The sequence below is a fragment of the Diaporthe citri genome (genome assembly GCF_014595645.1).
Source record: "Diaporthe citri strain NFHF-8-4 chromosome Unknown scaffold_1, whole genome shotgun sequence".
Classification (NCBI taxonomy): Eukaryota; Fungi; Ascomycota; class Sordariomycetes; order Diaporthales; family Diaporthaceae; genus Diaporthe; species Diaporthe citri.
The window spans coordinates 1,921,332-1,940,747 of NW_025064846.1; the positions used below are offsets into that span (position 1 = coordinate 1,921,332).

A 19,416-nucleotide genomic window follows, 5' to 3' on the forward strand; every position below is an offset into this window, starting at 1 on the left:
CAGCTGCAACCGGAAGCCTGGCGGTCTCGCCAACAAGGCCGTGGAGGACACGGACAGTTCGGCCCAGCATAATTTCACAGCTCGTACATGGTCAGTGCCAGTCGACGCGGGAGGATCACTTGGTGATTTATGCTAGCAAGATGAGGGACGGGGATCCCAAGCCATCTGGGAAATTCCCCGCCGGCCGCCCAGACACTTTCACAGCTGTCGTCCCTGTCCAGTCGCGGGCCGACTACCTCCCACCCTCCCACTGGGTGCAGCTTACAGGGATCCCAAGGGTTTGCCAGATTAGGTGCTCGAAAATACCATCAGGAAAAAGGGACAGGAAAGATGGGTGGGTGGATGGGTGTTTATTACGTGCCCAATCGTACATAGCCGGTCGGCAAGCAATATGACGGGGCAGTTGCACGAGAGAGGTCACTGGTCAAGTTACACGCGGGCGTCTGGGGGACTCAGCAGCAGGCACACCAGAAACAAGAGTCGAGGAGCACGAGTGTCCGACGTCCCGTGGGCTCGAGTCAAGTCGAGGAATGGAAAGACGACGAGCCGCTGTTCTAGGGCATTGCGGAGGAGCTAGTGCCTGGGTGGACGCGCGGGAAAAAGCCACTTGGGTTGTTTGAGACAAGTTCTGAGACTGGCCGTACCGGACTGGCCTCGAGCCTCGTCAGTGTTGCAGTCGAATCAGTCAGCCAGCAGTCAAGCCGTCCGAGGAGATTGGAAGGGACGAAGATTCAGAGTCGGATTGAATCGAATAGCTAGTCCTCGCCCGTGTTGGTGTCGCTGTTGCAGTTGCATTTGCAGCTGCAGTTGCAGTCGGCTGGCTTGGGATGGCCACCTCCGCCCTACCGCTGGCTTTCTTTTCTTTCTTGTTTCCCCTGGTCCCAACAAGCGCGTCTTCGTATCGCTAGAGTAAACAAAAAAGCAGAGACTGAGAGAGTGCGCATGCTTGTGCCTCGATGGATTGACTCCTGGTGACTGGACGACTGCACCAGTCAGCTCACAACCAGCGAGCAAGGACCAGAGGCCAAGAAGCTCTTGAAAGATTGAAGCCTGTTTAGGCAGTCGATTCGAAGAGGCCGGTCACCTCTGGCCCTGGCATGAGATCAGTATTGCCGTTCTGGGACGGATACACGTCCTCGATCACCATCCTGCCAGGTGGTTATTCCAAGGAAGTTGCTGCTCCATGCCTGCGCCCGCGGGGTTTCGTGAGCAAGCGAGAGATCATACCCGGGGCCTGTGACGCTCAGCCCCCATGGATCCAAGGGGCGGGCGAGCTCGAGAGTTGAGACGACATCTTCAGATGAAATCTTGTCGTGAGGGCGGCAGAGGCCCCTTCCCCGCACCGCGTGCGCACATGTTGATCTGGCAGGCCTCTTGACACACGTATGCCTGGGTTGTCTGGAGCCCGCTCGCTCTCTCTCTCTCTCTCCCTCCCTCTCGGTCCCTCAACGGTGCTGTCGCCGATGCACGCGTGATCACATCCGCTTCTGGAGTGGTTCGCCCGGTTTGATCTCATTGAATGGCGAGGACGTGATTGCTGCACGCACGCGGGGTTCGTCCTTTCCACCACTTCGAGCAACAATACCGGCGAGAGGTTATATGCCACCCCCGCCTCGCTGAGCCGCGCTGAAGGGCTGAAAGGCAGCCAAGGCCAATCTACCCGCAACATCGCGATCATCTGGCGGTCTAGTGACTATTCAGGCATACCCATGAGACATACCTGTTAACTCTCCGGCCTGAGGGGAGTCCCGTGGGCGGACTGCCGAGGTGGTAGACGAGGCCGCCTTGCGCAATCCATGCAGCCCATCCCGCCAGTCCGATGACCAGGCCATTGGTGTCGTGGCAAGGTTGCCCGGCGGCAGCTACGGCGGTCGTCCTCTCAAGGCTTGCCGGTCAGTCGGCCGATTGGCAGTGCTGATCTTGAGGCTCCGCCGCTCCATGTCGTGAGCCATGGTTGAGCGAGGAAAGCGGCCGATGCAGCCGGTCGGCATAATGTACTAGTCGCCTGTGGGGTGACCACACCGGGCTGGCCCAGCCTCGTTGGGAGACGCGAGGCTGATCACCACCGCATTCATTCCTCCGATCCCTGGCCACATGCAGCCACAATTGCAGGGAAACAAAGCTTCGACCTCACATGATCAGCCTAATATCCAGCGACGTGGACAGTTCACATCGATATGCCGACATGTGTTGCTGAGGTCGCCGGCGCAGTACGCTTCTATTTGCGGCAAGACGCGTTCCAAGCTAGCTCACGCTTTGATGTCAAGCACAGAGTCAAGGCACAGACTACTGTGGCATTCTAGAGGTCTCTCGAAAGGCCAGTCAAGGCTAGCATAGCGGTAGGATGGGTCGCACTCCCACGGCAGCAGAGATCGTCAAAGACCCCAAGTGGTTGCAATCGGATGTAGCCGAAGCTGCTGCGAGTTGGTGCAAGATTGGCTTCCGCACAGACTGGGACAATCGCCAGTCCCTCGGGGCTGGCCTCCTTTGTTTTGTGGTCCCCCGCCGCATCACACGAGACATGAGACGGTTCGTTTGGAAACAGTAATCAAGTCCAGCCAGAAGTTGCAACGCTGACAAAAGGACGGCCAGGTCGGCGTTGATGCTGCAATTGTTTGGTGCCAGGAACTGAGTGCCTCGCTCTCTCAGGTGGGCGGAGGACGGAGGACGGAGGTTCGCGCTCCAGTTTTCCAGACCTCGACCCGAGCATTCGGCCACCACACGCCCGGCCTGCTGACATCATTCCACGGCGCGCCAGTCTGACCCCGCCGACATCCAGAGCGACTCGCCCATTCGCTTTCACCGATCATGTCGCATTCCCTCGCTAGCCATTATAGCTGGGCCGCCACACTCCAGAGGGCGACACCAATCAACCAAGCGGGTGTCTGGTGATCCGGCGAGCCGGTAGGTTGCCGAGAGTAATGATGGATACGTAGGTCGGTCCTTTCTCCGTCATGAGTCAAATGTCTGTATATAAGAGCCGTGGGGACCGGGCTCAGATCGCATGTCCTTGGTTTCACGAGGCCTCGTGTTGTCTTACACCAGATTCGTGCCACAAGAAATCCCCAAGTTCGGACGAACCCTGTGGTTCATCTTTGTTCGAAGCTATCCCCGAGGCAACTACCGCGAACGGCCCTTGGCCGCCCTAGCGCCCCATTGGGACGTCATCAACCCGCCAACAGCCATCAATATTAATACAGCCACCCCGACAACAATTCTCGTCACTTCCGAGATATTCACAAGGCCACCTGTCTGTCGCGTTTATTGTACCATAATTTAGGTGCCATAAACTGGCAACACCAGCCCCCACAATGGCATCAACGGGCGGACAAGGTCCCCAGGCGATGGTGGGCAGCATACCCTCTCCCTTCATGTCCCACACTCATTACTGACCCAGATTCTGACCTAGGCACCACAATCTGGGCCTCCCTATGCTCCCACAACAGCCCTCCTGGGCGGACACCCCACCGTCTCCCTCGATGATCCCATCTGCGCGTGCCTGCTACTCCTGTTCATCGCAGGCGCAGTCACGCACCTGACCATATTCAGGATCAACCACAAGCGGGACCACAAGTTTGTCTTCTCAGCCCTGCTGTTCGGCTTCTGCATGGCTCGAATAACGACACTCGTCTTGCGCATCGTCTGGGCCTCCAGGCCACGCAGTGTGAACATCGCCATTGCGGCAAACATCTTCGTCCAGGCGGGTGTGCTACTCCTCTTCATCGTCAACCTCATCTTCGCACAGCGAATCGTCAGGTCGTATCACCCGCGCCTCGGGTGGTCGCGCGGGCTGAGCTTGGCCTTCAAGTTCCTGTACTTCTGCGTCGCCGCGAACCTCATAATGGTCATCACCGCCACGGTCGACTCCTTCTTCACCCTGAACCAGCAAACTCGCCGCATCGATCGAGACATCCAGCTCTTCGCGGGGACCTTCCTCGCTCTCCTCGCCTTCCTCCCTATCCCCATCACGCTTATCGCCGTCGCCGCTCCCCGCGCCAACCACCGCCCGGAGAAGTTCGGCCAGGGCCGCCAGCGCACCAAGATCTGGCTGCTCCTCTTCACGTCCACCATCCTCGCCCTCGGCGCCGGCTTCCGCATCGGCGTCAGCTACACCACGCCCCGGCCCGCCGCCGACCCGGCCTGGTACCACTCCAAGGCGTGCTTCTACTGCTTCAACTTCGTCATCGAGCTGGTGGTCGTCTACGCCTACGCCGTCGCGCGCTTCGACAGGCGCTACCACGTCCCCGACGGCAGCAGCCGGCCCGGCCACTACTCGGGCGAGAGGGTGGGCGACAGCAGCAGGCTGGGGACGGCGAACGTTGCGACGAGCAGCCTGACGGTCAACCGGGAGAGCGACGTGTTCGGGGACGAGACCATGCTCGACAGCCCGGCCGAGCAGAGCAGGAGGCAGAGCGAGTGGGAGGCCAAGGCACGGGAGGAGCTGGAGAAGGAGGCTATCAGCGATTCTGCGTAAACTTTCGGCACCGGCGTCGTCTGTTGTACATCCCCCAATCCTTGGGCGGCTTTGAGGCAGCGGGAGGTCAATACCCCCCACTTGATCATCAGTAAATGCCTAGATAGAACTGATGGTGTGTTGTGATGCATTCATAGAGATAGATAGCTTTAGCAAGTGTAATAGTAATCCGAATAACAAGCATTAGAGTTTCTCAGAAAAATCTATGTATCATTGCGGCGGAGCAGTCGGAAGACACATCTAACTTTATGCGTTCACGTGCATGCAATAAGTTCTTGCAAATCCGTGCAAAGCACGTTGAATGTAAGCATGAAATATCCAACATCCAGGAAGACGGTCGCCTGGAGATCGCGGTGCATGCAGTCATGCACAGTATTAGCCGAGATGTTCAGCAGCAGCAACTATGAATCCATGACTGGGAAGAACTTCACCATAAATGGACCCCAATGAGCCGATCAGGTTGTGTAAGGTATCATCGCAGCACTCGGCAGTGGGACCATGCCACTCGGCTCCTTGCCGGGGCGCGTTGAGATTCCCTTTTGGTGTCTGTGATGCGCTTTTGGATGGTCAAGTTCTCAGTGACGCTACAATGCATACATACCCTCCCGAATTGGGCTCATGTGCCTACTCAGTGAATCATATGAACCGGACTGTTCGAGTCTGAGGCGAGGCCGTGCTCCTGTCACTGTTTGGGCCAGTCGAGCTCGCAAACCTGCAAAACGACGTCTAATATTGTCCCTCTTGTCTAAACTTTCCCAAGCGGGCGGCAAGACCCAGCTGGAGGAACAGTTGATTAATGGTACACAAGTCAGGGATGCACCACTCCTGGCCATATATGTTGCTAGTGGTGCTAATCTACCTCAACGCTCTTTGCTTCTAAGCCTCTTCTTTGCACAGCATGCCCAATTCGCAAGGCCAGGCATCGAGTTTAGAGGAAGTAGTCTGGTGTCCTTCTTGAAACCATCGGCTCACCAGCACGCGGGCAAGGGTCGAATTGGAGGCTGAGTGTATTCGTCAGCAATCGCACTCTCGGTCTTCTTTCCAGAGCTTGAAATAACTTACAAGGTGTACTTCAGGTGCTCGTCGATCTCCATTATTGCGGCTTGGTTGCCGCATCTGTAACAGTAGTTGGGAGCTTCCAAGACGTCAGTTGTTGCGACTTGATATGAGTGGCTTTGATGCGTAGACCTACCTGAGAATATGGTCACGACGTTCCGGTCCTGGGACCAATTGTAGCCCTCCATGACCAGCTGATGAGCCCGAGCGATCAGGGTCAATCCGTTGTTATGATTGAACGCCTCCGATATGTCCTGACCGAACGTGTAACCCGCACCACGAGGCGAGATTCCCCACCCGCATCGATCATCAGGGTCGGACCACAGAAGGTCACACATAGGGCCCTCATGAGGAACCTCCTGGATTCTGTCTAGGGCCCGAATGTTGTCGAGGGTGTCGATGCTGGGGGACAGACCTCCGTGGAGACAGAAGATCTGGTTGTCAATTAGGGCGGTGAGGGGGAGGTAGTCGAAGAGGTCGGTGAAGTATTTCCAGACGTTCGCGTTACCGTACTTGCGGAGGCACTCGTCGTAGAATCCGTACACCTGGGTGATCTGGCGCGACTCGTGATTGCCGCGGAGGATGGTGATTCGCTGAGGGTATCGAATCTTCAGAGCGACGAGCAGGGTCACTGTCTCGACGGAGTAGTAACCACGGTCAACGTAGTCACCTGTGGATTCTGTTTAGCATCCAGGCCTCGTAACGTTCGCGATGGGAAGTACTAACCCATGAAGAGGTAGTTGGTGTCTGGGTTTGGACCACCAATCTTGAACAGCTCCATCAGGTCATGGAACTGGCCGTGGATGTCACCGCACACGGTCACTGGGCATTTCTATTGCACATGTGTGAGCACTTTGGCAGCAAAGGGCCGGAGCTTCGAGCACATACGACTGGTTGGACGTTGGATTCATCCTGAAGAACTTCCCGCGCCTGTGATTCCAAGTCAGCTTGGGGCCCCCGACAGCTGGCACGCGAGCAAGCAACAACGGCCAGAGTCCTCGACGGCGTTTTGGGTTGTCGAGGAACAGGGTCGCCGTCGCGGCTCAATCATCTCGGTAGGGCTGCTAACCTTCTCGCAAAGCCTCTGAACATCTGTCTCTGCGAGCTGTTTGCAGCTCATCAGACCCTCGATCCATCCGTCCAGCGTGGGGATGGTGGTGGGCTCCAAGGGAGGTGCGGCGGGCAGGTCGGCGGGCACGCGCCCGACATCCTCCATGTTAGTGTCCATGATGACCTCTGGGGTCTTCTCGACCGGTAGATAAGGTGTTATCTTGCTAGGGACGAGATTCGCCGTGGCAAGGTCGTCGACGGGGTTCGATCGCGGCGGCAGGACACAATGACGTTTTGGGCCCGCGGTGGGAAGCAGTCGGTGATTTTCGCACGAGGGCAGTTGCAGCTCGGGGTCGTCGTCGCAGCAGGATTGTCAAAGGGCCTGGAGCTCACTCGCAGAAATGCGATGTGCTCCTGTGGAGTGCGGAAAGGATGCGGAACGGGGGGTATCAAAGCTGTGATGGGATTGTCTGGAGGTCGATGGTGGGATGCGTGCTTAGTAGGTCGGAGCCGTCCCAAGGTTGCCCTCTCTCGAAGCCAGTGAGGGAATGTGGAGCCAGCCCGGACAGAGTAGCGCCAGCCGCCATTTGCACCTCAAACGCCACCTACACCCACCTAACGCCCCTTGCGCCCCGCAGGCAGTTAGCTGCTAGTGAAAAGGGGGCCGTCCGTCAAAGAAGCTCCATCAGTCAGCTACCACACGAAAATACTGTCAAAGCAGGGTACAGAACAAGGATTCCGGTCAACAATGGCGACCGTTTTTTTTTTTAATTCGCCTGCGAGTATTATTGACATAACGGCATGATAAATATGTGCAAGATCGGCAAAGGCAAGCTACTGCCACAGCGTACCCGTGCATCGCGCCATGCCTCAAGGTCTTGCAGCAAGGAAAATCGCCTATGCGGACAGCGATGTCTTCTAGCGAGAGTCCATCCTCAGCCAAATTCCAACCAACTCACGACAAGCCCAGTCCAACCGGCTCATTGGGCACATTGCCATTGACTGCCGGTGGCTCCTGTCCAACAAGATTTCGGAAGTCCAGTCCAACGTCAGAAAGCATCTGCGCATGCTCCTTAGCCCGCTCCATACACTTCGTCCACGCCTCGCTCCCGTGTTCGGTGCTGCTGAGCTGTCTTGCTAGGATGACATTGAATGCCTCGACCTCCTCCTTGGCCCATTTGACACAGGCACTCATCGTGGGCGGCGGGAAACATCCCTGGAAGCAGCCTACAGTGTTTTTGATGACGGTGAAGTACACGAAGGAGATTTGCCAGATGTAGAGATGCAGGTCTCCCTGGAAGACACATTGGCTGCGAGGGAAGTTAGCAAGCGTCCGCGGGAATAATTCTCACAAGTTGACTCACCGGGAGCGTTTCTGGATGATGCTGCTCCTCGCCTCAAGATATGCCTCCCTTGCGCGGTCCTCGTAGCCAAGCCGACTAAGCCAGCTGACGTGCAGCTTGGTCTTGCTCACTTCGCTGTGTGTGCTGCTCAGCTCGCGTGTGATCAGCCCAGCCAAGCGGGAGCATCTTTCCTCAACCTTGAATTCAATGAAGTCTTGTGCGACAGCATTGTTCTTGAGGCTCCGCGAGAGGCTCTTCAGCTTCTCCACTCGGACCACAGCCGGCTCAATTCGCTGCAAGGCGATGTCAATGTCAAGCTCGTCCATCTGGCTCTCGACCCATCGAAGATTCTGCTGTTTCCCATCCACCTCGATGAGCATGTCCTTGATGTCGGATAGGGTCTCGAGGAGCTCTGTCTTTTGCAGAAGACCCGGATCCCTCGACGCGAAGTAGTTGATGGTCTCTTTGGCTTTGTTGTTGGCTTCTCTCTCGGACTGTATGTTCCTCCGGAGGTCTTCCACCACTTTGCGGATGTTGAGCATAAGGGAGCGCTTCTCAGGATCGTCCGGTTTCTCTGTACGATAAATAACGGAATCCTGTCCCACACCACGGACCATGATGGCGTCTGTAAGCTTAGTCCTGCTGCTGGACGATTCGTGCGTCCCTGCCATATCCACGACTTCGATGTCAAGGACAGGCCAGCAGCGGTCGGCGACCAGCTTGACAGCTGGGCCTCGCGCTTCGGGGTTGTCCGTCTTCCTCTTTTTACGAGATGCAATAAGTAGATGGTCGTTCAACAAGACAATCTGAATGGAGCGTCTCGACTTGTATGTCGCGTTGTCCAGCTCGATCCAGGACCCAGCATCCTGGATGATATGGCGGCCAACTGAGTTTGGCAAGAACTTCTGTGAACCTTCAATCATCTTGTAAAGTGCCTGTCCGCCATGGTTAGCCATGATGAGCCTGTTTCAGGTCACATTACATATACTGACCTGCATCTGCGAGTTCCACAGAGCGGCTCTGTCCACGACGGAGCTCCGCTTGTCTCTTTTGCTCATTCCGGAAGAGAAAGAGTCCCCGTTAGTCCCGGGGGACTCTTCGTTCCGGGAGGAAGCAGACCGGAGCACTGTCGTATTCGTCTTCAGTTCCGACATGAGGTTCTTCAGATTCCGCATTTCTTCCTTGAGCTTCTCTGCCTCTTTGCTGATCTTTATGAACTGAGTTCTATTCTGGTACACATTCTGCTGCAGGTCATTCGAAGCCCGGCTCTTCAGCTTCTGTAGCTGATCCTCGAAGTCTGGTATCTCGTCCTCTGTAGCGTTGGCCAGCGCGCTGGTGACGTATGCATCAGGGTTGAGTCTTGGATCTCTCAGAGACTTGACATCGACGGCTGGCGTGCCGCCGACCGGACCTCCCCTTGATCTCGGGGGTTCCGCTGCTGCTGGCTTCCGGTATGGCTCGTACTTGTCAAGGGTGGGCATGGTTGGCATCGGGGGTGCGGCCGTGACATCGAAGTTGTCCGGAATGTTGTACCGTGTAGAGTATCGACGCTTCACATAGTCCGATGTCTTCCCGCCAGCCTGAGGAGGTGGTCTCGGGCGAGGGGTCACCTCAGCAGCCATGGGCCTCGCGCCCCCCGAGCTTCTTGGGACGGGGACGCCATCGTTGGCGATGGGCTCCGAGATCTGACGGGGCGCGCTGATCTTGGGCCGCGGGTTCCTTTTGCCTCCCTTCCGGAGGGAGATCCCCCTCCTCTCTTCCGACATTGTCGATTTCGATGGCGGATTTGTCGTGTGCGAGAGGGACTGGGGCGGAGACGAGAAGGGAGGAGGAAAGTGGGTGGAAGCTCTGAGCCTCTCCCGCAGATGTGTTTCGTACAGTAGGCACCTTAGGCATTTAGGTACCTAGGTAGCTAGACACGACCGGGGTGTGCTTATCACTGCTAGGACCCCAGGTACCTACGCACCCCCGGCGTAAAAATTGGCCATGAGCTCCAGCAATTCGAGCTCCCGACCTCAAAGAACCGGATAGCGGTCGCAACCTCAGAAACCTACTACTCTGTAACGCAGGACCATTCATCCTCCACGCGAATTCTACAACCCCTTTGTTCTGCACGACTCTGGTCCCTCCTCGCGACTGTCCTGCTTGCTCAATAAGGAATTCCGAAGAACTCACACAGACGCACAATGGCATCATCGCAAACCACAGTCATTGCGACTGCAACGGCTGCTGCAGTGGCGACCGGCCTCCTCGGTACAGATGCACCTGCAAAAGACGACCAGTGATGCGCTGTTAAGCTGACCATTCCCGTTTGCCAGCCTACGCCGTCTACTTCGACCACGCACGAAGAAACAAGCCCGAGTTTAGGAGAAACCTGCGGCGCAACGAGCGCAAGCAGGTACGACAGGCAAAGGAGCACGCCGAGGTCGAGAGCCAGAACAGGCGTCACGAGGTCAAGGCCGCCGTGGACGAGGCCAGGGAAGAAGGCTTCCCCACGAGCGTGGAGGAGAAGGAAGCCTACTTCCTGGACCAAGTGACGATGGGAGAACAGTTGGGCGCAGACCGTGAGTGTGGCACAAGAAGAGGGGGCGTGGCTCTGTCAGGGCCAGAGCCTTGTGTGGATTCCGTGGCTGACTGGACACGATGATACAGCATCTCGCGCTCTCGAAGCAGCGCTGGCATTTTATAAGGGCCTTAAGGTGTACCCAACACCTGGAGACCTTATTAACATCTACGACAAAACGGTACCGAAGGTGAGTTCTCCCCTGGTGACGTAGTGTGTTGGAAAAGTGTTTTGCTTACCAAATCTCACAAACAGCCCATCCTCGACCTGCTGGCAGAGATGATCGCATACGACCCCAGTTTGAGGCTGGAAGGCATGGCTAGCGCTGGCGGTGTGCCAGGAATGCCTAACCTTGCCAACCTCGCCGACATGCCCAACGTCGGCCTCGACTAAACAAACTGAACTGAAGAACCACGGGCGAGCTTCGAGGCAGATGCCTGCATGATCGCACCGAATCTACCCAGCCTCCACTCTGAACGGCGCAAAGCCTACTATCACAAACCAACTCAGGGATTCGCATGTCGTGGAAGGAGTCAGACGGGCGATGTTTACCATATTCCTAGCACAAGGCCGCGGCGGTGACGTTTGTACGATTCAAATCTGTACATATAGCAGGAAAGCGGCGGGACGGGACAAGGGGCGCGGAATGGCAGTGATAATGACCTTTAGAACACCTTCGAAAAATGCATTGATGATCATTCAAATATGGCTGCGGTTTTGATGGTCTCCAGGGATTTTGCATGGATGTGGCAGAGCAGGGTAGTGAGAGCAAAGCATCGGAGGGGATGATGACGATCTGATGAGATGCGCCCTAACATGACAATCGTGTTGCAGGACATCTTCTAGGAGAGGCACATCCGGTCCCCTGTTTTAGCTTCACAGTGTTGGCTGGCTTTCAAAATATTTAAACATGTCCTCGAGTGCTGGCGTCGTCGGGTGACTGATCAGTTAAGTGCTCGACCCAATGCAGTCGGCCGGTCATTCAAATTTAACATCAACTACATAAGATTCGGCGCACGCCGACTTGTTCTCAAGCCTCAATCAGCCTGCCCTTCCTGTCAACCCTCTGATCCCTGGGGTCGAAACCACCATTTCCCCAAGTGGCCCACTCCGGCGTCTCCTTGCCCATGTACTCCTCTGGACTGAATTCTCCGTCCGCCCCTCTCTCCTCCAGCAACTCAAAGTACCGATCGTAATCAATCAGAGTGTGCCACTTGCCGTCCACCCTGAAACGCTCGCTTCCAAGCAAGATACAACAACTATGAGCATGCTCTGCGGCGATGCCATACTGAAGGCCGCGTCGGTTGAGTTCTTGATCAAGTGCTGTCACAAACTCGCACACCTCGGCGTAGAATGGTACGTTTGCCATCGAAAGACCTGCACTTGAGGAAGTCGATGTGCCGCAATACGTCACGCCCTTGACTTCCACGAAACAGGGCAGAGCCTTCTCCACAAGGTCCGCATATCCCCTCACTTCGTCGTCGATGTTGAATCCCTTGACCAAGGTCAGTCTGAAAACTGTCCGCTGCTTGAACCTCTTCTCCCGCAGGATTTCCAAGCATCGCTGGAATCGCTCCCAGAAGTCCCTGTGTAGGGGTCTATCGATCTTCCGCAACGATTCCTTGTTGCTCGCGTCTATGCTGACGTAAAGCTGCGTGACGTGCTTCAAAGCAGCGAGCTGGTCAGGATGTTGCGCATTGCAGACGAGGAAGCTGCTTATGCGTTCTCCGTGCAGCATTTCTAAGAATTCGTTGATGTGAGGGTAGAAAATGGGTTCTCCGACCAAGGACAAGGCGCAGTGGCGGATCCTCATCGCTTCTGAGAAACGCTCCGCCCTAACTCCGGGCACACCGCGCATCATTTTGATCTTCTTGTAGTGACCCTCCTTGACTCCGTTGAAGATCAAATCTGGAGGATCGACTACCCATCGCCAGGTTGTCCCAACGGGATTGGTCCCATGCCGCCAGCAAAAGACGCACTTGTTAGAGCACGACAAAGATGGCGTGGTCTCCATACACTGGTGGGAGTTGATGCCGTAGAAAGAAAATTTGTAGCAGGAGCCTCGGCCGCGGAGGGCAGATTTCGTCCAACGGCAGATTTTGACCCCGGAGTGTGAGCCTACTATCGAGTAGCCCTGCTTTGTGAGGGATTTGAAAGTCGGCGATTCTTTTGGGACCATCTCTTTTACGGTCTGGACCGGTGTCTTCCGCTTCGATTCGGTCGTAAAGTCAATGGCCAGAGGTGCAGCGGATTTCGTGTTGCCTTCGTCCTTCGCGTTCTGCAACACCCGGCCGAGATCCTCCAAGTCATCCAGTGTTGCAGAAGACTTCGGTTTCCGTGGCTTCGCCTGTTCCTGTTCTTCGAAAACAACCTCTCCGTCATCTTCGGCCTCGTCGGCCTCATCATCGCTTTCCACGGGGTCCCCGGAGCCGGTAACACCTTCGCCCAGGGTTCCATCCCGAGCCAGTTGGCCAAAGATATCGGTGAGTCCGTTCGTCCACTCGCCCAGTCTTTCCCTGCCGTCGCGCTTGACATCACCCATCCCAAGCGGGTACGCCCGCTTGCGACCCGTCAACTTGGCCAGCCATTTGTCAACCTCTTTCGCCTGAACACAGTAGCCTTCTTCCTCTGTGGGCCAATTCTCCTTGTCGCCGAACCCAAAAACGGAATAGCCAAGCAGGGTTGAGAGAGGTGCTGTATCGATCCTGAAATCGTGATGTGTCTCCTTTAGGTGCTCCAGGAATGTGTCGTTGATCGTGTCGATGTTGTAACTCGGCACCAAAAAAAGGTAGAAGAATTCCGTAGCAACATCTCCGTCGGCCCCCAGCTTCGGTGGTGCAATGAAGTATTCATCGAGGTCCACTTCTGCTAAGTCAAGGGCTTCCGCAACCGAGAATATACAGTTGGGACCGCTTGCTACTGTTTGTAACAGTCCGGAGAAGTCTGCGACAAACTGTTTTGCAATCTTGTCGGTGTTGCCTGTCACCGACGAGTAAAAAACCAAAGTCTTGATCTGCCTTAAACTCGACGCCTGTGCGTCCCTCCGTTTGTTCACCTCTCCCTTTATTCTGCGCGGCCCTGTAGGCTTGACTTGCTTCGTGTCGTCGAGCGTGTCGTCGAGCCGGGTTGAAATTGCAACATTTTGGACCGTCTTCTCGTTATAGATCTTCGGGAAGACATGAAGAGGCTCGTTTCCCTCGGTAAGATGCAAGTAGATGCGCAGAATCACGAGAACAGTGAAGGTGGACAGGATGATGGCGGTGCGGTTTGCGTGCCAGAACTCGATGGCGGCTGCGAATAATTGAATTGTTAATTGTGCACCTTGTACGACAATATAGGTGCAGTGTCCTGGACAACTTACAGTCTGGAGGCGCCAGCCAAGGACGCGTAGGCAGAATGAACTCCATACCCACTGACGACAAAACCTCGGTGGTGGCACGAAGGTTTTGAGCGACGTGGGATTTCTCAACCACAGCAGGAGAGAAAGAATTCATACCCCGCCAATCCAGAAGCTCGGGTTTGATTCCCAGGTATTTTCAACAGGCGTCGTCTGCCGCTCACTGGTGGGCCCCGGTCCGGGGCTCTGCAGGGCCAAGGGTCTGGGGCCTTGGTTGGTGTAGGTGCTACTGCAGAAGATACCTAGGTACATCTGCACCAGCAGTTCGCTAGTCATCAAGCGGATCGAGTAGTCTAGATGCATGCAATTCACGGAGATTCCAAGTATTTACCCTTGGATTTGGCCATATAGCCTGCCGTGGGGCAATCGCCTGCAACTGAAATCAGAACAAAGTGAATCAAACTATACAGTAACGCCCTCACGAAGTTAGGTCACAGTGGAAGGTTTTACCAGGCAGGGTGTCGACCAAGAGACGCAGGGAGCCGACATTGGCCTGCACGTGTATTCGTGTCTCGCGTTCGAAGCATCTAATAAACTTTACCGACCAGACTGATATCTCTCTGGTCGACCCCGTGGGTCGCGATACGATCAATTTCTATCCGTAGACAGTTTTCATTGCCATTCAGGATATCTGCGACATACTGCAGCATATCTATCAATCCACGGCACAACCTGCTCCATCTGATCCAAGCAAGTATTCGATGCAACTCATCCCTTCACCGACACTTTGCTCACCACGCGACGCGTCGCCAGCGACAACCCGCGACCACAAGAACCCACCATGCCGCCTCAGAAGCGCCCCCGCGAGGTCATCGATCTGACTGATGATGATCCCGATGTGGGAAAGTCAGCCAAACCCCGTGTTTCTGCACCATCAAGCCAGTCTTCTCTGTACAGTGCCCGACCATCACAGCGTGGACATGGCCTCTCTTCTTCTTATGCCTCATCTTCCCAGCCGTTCTCCTCAAATGGCTCTAGCAGCCAGCGTTCTGGGTTGGGATATTCTCAGGGCTCTCTTGCCGATGAGGATCCTGAGGCCATAGACCTCACCCAGGCCGATGATGGCCCAGCTCTTCAGCTCTATGGGACCATCGACAACAAGATCGTTGGCTGCAGATATTACGACGGAATTGTTAGCCCAGGCGAGCTCGTTGTGTTGCGAAGAGAACCTTCCAACCCGTCAGTGTTCCATTACAGCCTCCCCTTGGCCCCTTGAAATCTTTGTTTACTAACCTCTATACCCTAAACCGCAGATACGACTCCAATGCCGTCAGAGTCGACAATGTCCTGGGATCTCAGGTTGGTCATCTGCCTCGCAAGCTGGTTGAGAAACTCGCGCCCCATAGTAAGCAGTTCCTGGACACACGTTTGAATTTTTCATGTCCTCTGCCATCTGTGGTCCGGCTTACCACTTGCCTCAGACCTGCTTGACAGGCTGCAGCTTGTGAGACAGGCTGTGCGCACATAGTGTTCTATCCCCGCCTCATTGTGTGTATTTTATGTCTTCCTCAGAGCTTTGATAGCTGACTCTAAATTCTGCAGTGGACTCTGGGGACGTATTGGTCGAGGCTTCCATCCTCGGAGAGAAAGGCTACTTCGATTGCCCGGTGAAACTGAGCCTCTATGGCACGGCAGACCCGATCGCAAGGGCTTCTCTGGAGGATCGTTTGAAATCGGACAGGCTGCTGAGAGCCACCCAGCTGAAACAAACCAGGCCCAAACCACCGGGGCCGCCCCAAAAGAATGTCATGGGCCTTAAGAGCAGCCAGTCGAGGGCCGGTCTCCCTGCCGAGCCGGAAATATCTCTCGACCAGCTTGCTCAGCTCAGCCAGGCCGTGCAGTTCAGAAGCGGTGACGACAATCTCAAGACACTTGCGATGGACGAGGAGGTCCTGTCCAAGTTACCCCAGGCGAAGCAGCCACAAGAGCTGCGGTCGACTCTTCTTCCGTACCAGCTGCAGGGCCTCGAATGGTTGCGGTCGAAGGAGAACCCGCAGCACGCCTCTCCGGGGTCTTCACAGGTCACGCAACTCTGGAAACAGGATTCTCGGGGCCGCTTCACCAATATTGCTGCCAACTTCACCACGGCACGCACTCCAGATCTGGCCAAGGGAGGAATCCTCGCTGACGATATGGGCCTGGGTAAGACTCTTCAAATGCTGAGTCTAATTCTGACAGGCGGGAAGGGGGCGACTCTCATCGTGGCCCCTGTATCTGTTATGAGTAACTGGGAACAACAGGCTCGTCAGCACGTGAAGAGCGAGCATACACCCAAGGTCCTCATCTACCACAGGACTCGGAAGGCAACAGCTCAAGAGATGATGAGAAACAACATTGTTATAACAAGTTACGGAACCTTGACATCGGATCACAACAGCAAAGGACCTCTGTCATCTGCCTCATGGCGGCGCGTCATCTTAGACGAGGGACACACGATCCGCAACGCCAAGACCAAGGCTGCTGAGGCAGCCTGTGGGCTCAAGGCAGAGTCGCGATGGGTTCTCACAGGCACCCCAATCGTCAACAATATCAAGGATCTCCACTCACTAGTCAAATTCCTCCGGCTCACAGGAGGCATCGCTGACCCCGTGGTTTTCAACACCGTCATTGCCAGACCTCTGGGTTTCGGAGATTCCCGGGCTGAAGCCTTGCTCCAGTCCCTGATGCAGGACCTGTGCCTTCGGCGGAAGAAAGAAATGGCCTTTGTGGACTTACGACTTCCGCCGAAATCAGAATACGTTCACCGCATCGCGTTCAAGCCGGACGAGAAGAAGAAGTACGACGCTCTGCTGTCCGAGGCAAAGGGTGTCCTCGAGAAGTTCCGATCGAAACAGAAACAGGGGCAGAAGGGCGGCACATTCCAGCATGTCTTGGAGCAGCTCCTGCGCCTCCGTCAAACGTGCAACAGCTGGACGCTTTGTAAGGAGCGCATCGTGGACCTGCTCAAGACCCTGGAGGACCAAGACGTGGTGGTTCTCAACGACAAAAACCGCAAAATCTTGCAGAAGGCCCTCCGCCTTTACATCGAGAGCCAGGATGAATGCCCCATTTGCTTAGACACCCTATCATCGCCGATGATCACCCACTGCAAGCACGTCTTCTGCGGGGACTGCATCCGCAAGGTCGTCCAGACCCAAGCACGGTGTCCCATGTGCCGCAGCCCCCTGGCCGAGGACCAGCTGCTCGAGCCCGCCCCGGAGACGACCGGGGAGGAGGAGCTTGACGAGCCTCAGGCGGAAGGGCAGAGCTCGAAGACGGAGGCCCTGCTGAAGATCCTGCAGGCGACACTGAAGGACAAGGGCTCCAAGGTGATCGTCTTCTCCCAGTGGACGTCATTCCTGACCATCATCGAGCACCAGCTCAAGGAGGCGGGGTACGGGTACACCAGAATTGATGGGTCCATGACGCCCGCAGCACGGGACAGCGCGATGCGTGCCCTTCAGGAGGACCCAAACAAGCGGATCATGCTCGCGTCGCTTGCCGTCTGCAGCGTGGGGCTGAATCTCGTCGCCGCAGACACGGTGGTGTTGACAGACTCTTGGTGGGCGCCGGCAATTGAGGATCAGGCCGTAGACCGGGTGCACCGGCTGGGCCAGACGCGGCCTACTACGGTCTGGCGCTTGGTGATGGAGGGCAGTATCGAGGAGCGTGTGCTGGACATCCAGGCCGAGAAGAAGCAGCTGGTCGGCAAGGCGTTCCAGGAGAAGGTGCAGGGCAAGAAGGCCAAGGAGACGAGGATGGCTGACATTATGAAGCTTCTCACCTGAGGTGGGACTCACCGATGTGATTAGGTGGTGACCGTAGTGCTCGGGAGGGGAGATCCTTTTGGGTGTTGACTTGCTTCTACTATCATATTCTGGTCGTCAAATCAGGAGCTGTCTCTGTACTAAGAACGCGATGGGCTCGGGTCAGCTTCTGCCCAATCCCCTGGTGATCTTCATGCTGAAAGACTTCGTCATTATGGCTTGGCCTTGTGGAGTGAGGAGACTAGCTCGACCTCCAGCGTTGCACAAATGTGTGTGTGTGTCACAGGTGACTACATTACAAAGAGCCAAAATCCTCCGAAGATGGCAACAAACATTAGGGAGATTGGTAAATAGATGGTTGGAGAGCCTGGAGAAGTTGGTAATACCAGCCGGGAATCACCGGTGGGGGTAAAGAAAGCCACGATTTGAAGCAGCTAATATCCTCGCAGGTTGAAGTTTGTTGAAGCCAGACTAGGTTCGGACGGGGTGTCTGAGGACGGAGCTACGTGGTGGTGGATGATGCCGAGAATTTTCAAGGAATAGAAGCTACCTAGGTAGATTCCTGAGAGGCGACGGAGTCTCCAGGATGATCTGTTGCATCTCTTGGGATAACCTCCCCTGGGATAACCTCGTACCTCCTGTGGGATAATCTTCTACCTCTCTGGGATATCCACCTGTGGGATAACCTACCTGGAAGCCTCGTTGTTGGACCCTCCACGCAGCATTAACCAAACATGTCCCTCGTGGCAATACCGTAGTGGATTAATGCTTTAATACCGTATCTCCTTCGCACTGCTGTCCGTGATATTGTTACATACCATCACCCTTCCCCACACCCGTTAGGTGGTCACCGATGTGCCTGGGTACGTTGATCCGATATGTTGAGAGGCACATCCAGAAACGATCAGTGATTGACGCTGCAATGTCGGTTGTGGCTGTATCAATGTGCATGCGAGACCCGCCCCGTTCCGTGATGGGCCGGGCTATAATCAGCGCAGAGATGGCATGAATGGCACCGGTCAACCGCCCGGTGCGTAGGCAGGGCGACATCGTGCCATGCGGCTGGACGAATGCAGCCCTCACATGCACGCCGATCGATGGCAGTGGCATCATGTTTGAGGACGGGGACGGCTGCACGCGGGATAGTCGAGCCTTGCCTCCTGGTCCACACACGAGCAATCCAGGGGCTGGAATATAATGACGTGAAGCAGATGGACCGCTGTTCTTATCAGGTTTGCCTGGAGGTTTGAATCAATCTCGAGTGGCTAAATCTGCAGCGAAGAAAAGAAATCACATCACTGGTGCAAAGGCACTTTAGATCGCTGCTGGGCGCAGAATAATTCGCAAATGCGAGAAAATCGCCCACAATACCCAGTTGGCGCAGTCTATCAAATTGGATCGTTCGTGTTGTCAGTCCAGCCAAACGACCATTTCTCTGTCTTCTGATAAGGAAATAAAAATAGACCGTAGAATTTGCGCCGTGGGGAAAAACTGCTCTCTGGTCTAGTTGCCCGAGTCAGCATGGTCTCAAACCCCTAGTCTGGTTGCGCGTCGGCAGTCACACATAAAGTCAGTCAGTCCATCAGCACGTAGAAGCCCCGTTGCCGATCTCTGATCTGATAAAGAGCATGGTGTGGTACAAAGACGTATGGGGCAAAAAAAGCAGGTTTTCTGATTTGAAGGGCTGGATTGAGGAGCGGTCACGGCTGCATCTGTCCAGCAGGTGGTCCGTGGTGCTGCCGAGCCTGACGGGTCTCGACGGCTGAGCCCCTCTTTGCCGCCCCGGG

At 55.6% G+C, this 19,416-nt stretch overlaps 5 protein-coding genes across 5 annotated transcripts; 3 read left to right on the forward strand and 2 right to left on the reverse strand.

The window, feature by feature from the left end:
* Positions 1 to 3,311: 3,311 nt before the first annotated feature.
* Positions 3,312 to 4,474, forward strand: INS49_000497 (uncharacterized protein; the record flags this gene model as incomplete). The annotated part of the gene is made up of 2 exons (XM_043161334.1): positions 3,312 to 3,347; positions 3,410 to 4,474. The coding sequence occupies 2 exons, from the start codon at positions 3,312 to 3,314 to the stop codon at positions 4,472 to 4,474; spliced, it is 1,101 nt and encodes a 366-aa protein (XP_043029840.1).
* A 928-nt stretch (positions 4,475 to 5,402) lies between these two features.
* INS49_000498 (uncharacterized protein) lies at positions 5,403 to 9,689 on the reverse strand (the record flags this gene model as incomplete). Its single annotated transcript, XM_043161335.1, has 10 exons — positions 5,403 to 5,475; positions 5,537 to 5,609; positions 5,667 to 6,200; positions 6,257 to 6,362; positions 6,419 to 6,460; positions 6,600 to 6,926; positions 7,432 to 7,477; positions 7,540 to 7,890; positions 7,945 to 8,858; positions 8,916 to 9,689. The coding sequence occupies 10 exons, from the start codon at positions 9,687 to 9,689 to the stop codon at positions 5,403 to 5,405; spliced, it is 3,240 nt and encodes a 1,079-aa protein (XP_043029841.1).
* Positions 9,690 to 10,109: 420 nt separating this feature from the next.
* On the forward strand, positions 10,110 to 10,879 carry INS49_000499 (uncharacterized protein; the record flags this gene model as incomplete). Its single annotated transcript, XM_043161336.1, has 4 exons — positions 10,110 to 10,176; positions 10,242 to 10,487; positions 10,576 to 10,676; positions 10,742 to 10,879. The coding sequence occupies 4 exons, from the start codon at positions 10,110 to 10,112 to the stop codon at positions 10,877 to 10,879; spliced, it is 552 nt and encodes a 183-aa protein (XP_043029842.1).
* Positions 10,880 to 11,516: 637 nt separating this feature from the next.
* On the reverse strand, positions 11,517 to 13,893 carry INS49_000500 (uncharacterized protein; the record flags this gene model as incomplete). The annotated part of the gene is made up of 2 exons (XM_043161337.1): positions 11,517 to 13,777; positions 13,848 to 13,893. The coding sequence occupies 2 exons, from the start codon at positions 13,891 to 13,893 to the stop codon at positions 11,517 to 11,519; spliced, it is 2,307 nt and encodes a 768-aa protein (XP_043029843.1).
* Positions 13,894 to 14,664: 771 nt separating this feature from the next.
* On the forward strand, positions 14,665 to 17,650 carry INS49_000501 (uncharacterized protein; the record flags this gene model as incomplete). Its single annotated transcript, XM_043161338.1, has 4 exons — positions 14,665 to 15,062; positions 15,137 to 15,228; positions 15,426 to 16,025; positions 16,062 to 17,650. The coding sequence occupies 4 exons, from the start codon at positions 14,665 to 14,667 to the stop codon at positions 17,648 to 17,650; spliced, it is 2,679 nt and encodes an 892-aa protein (XP_043029844.1).
* Positions 17,651 to 19,416: the final 1,766 nt, after the last annotated feature.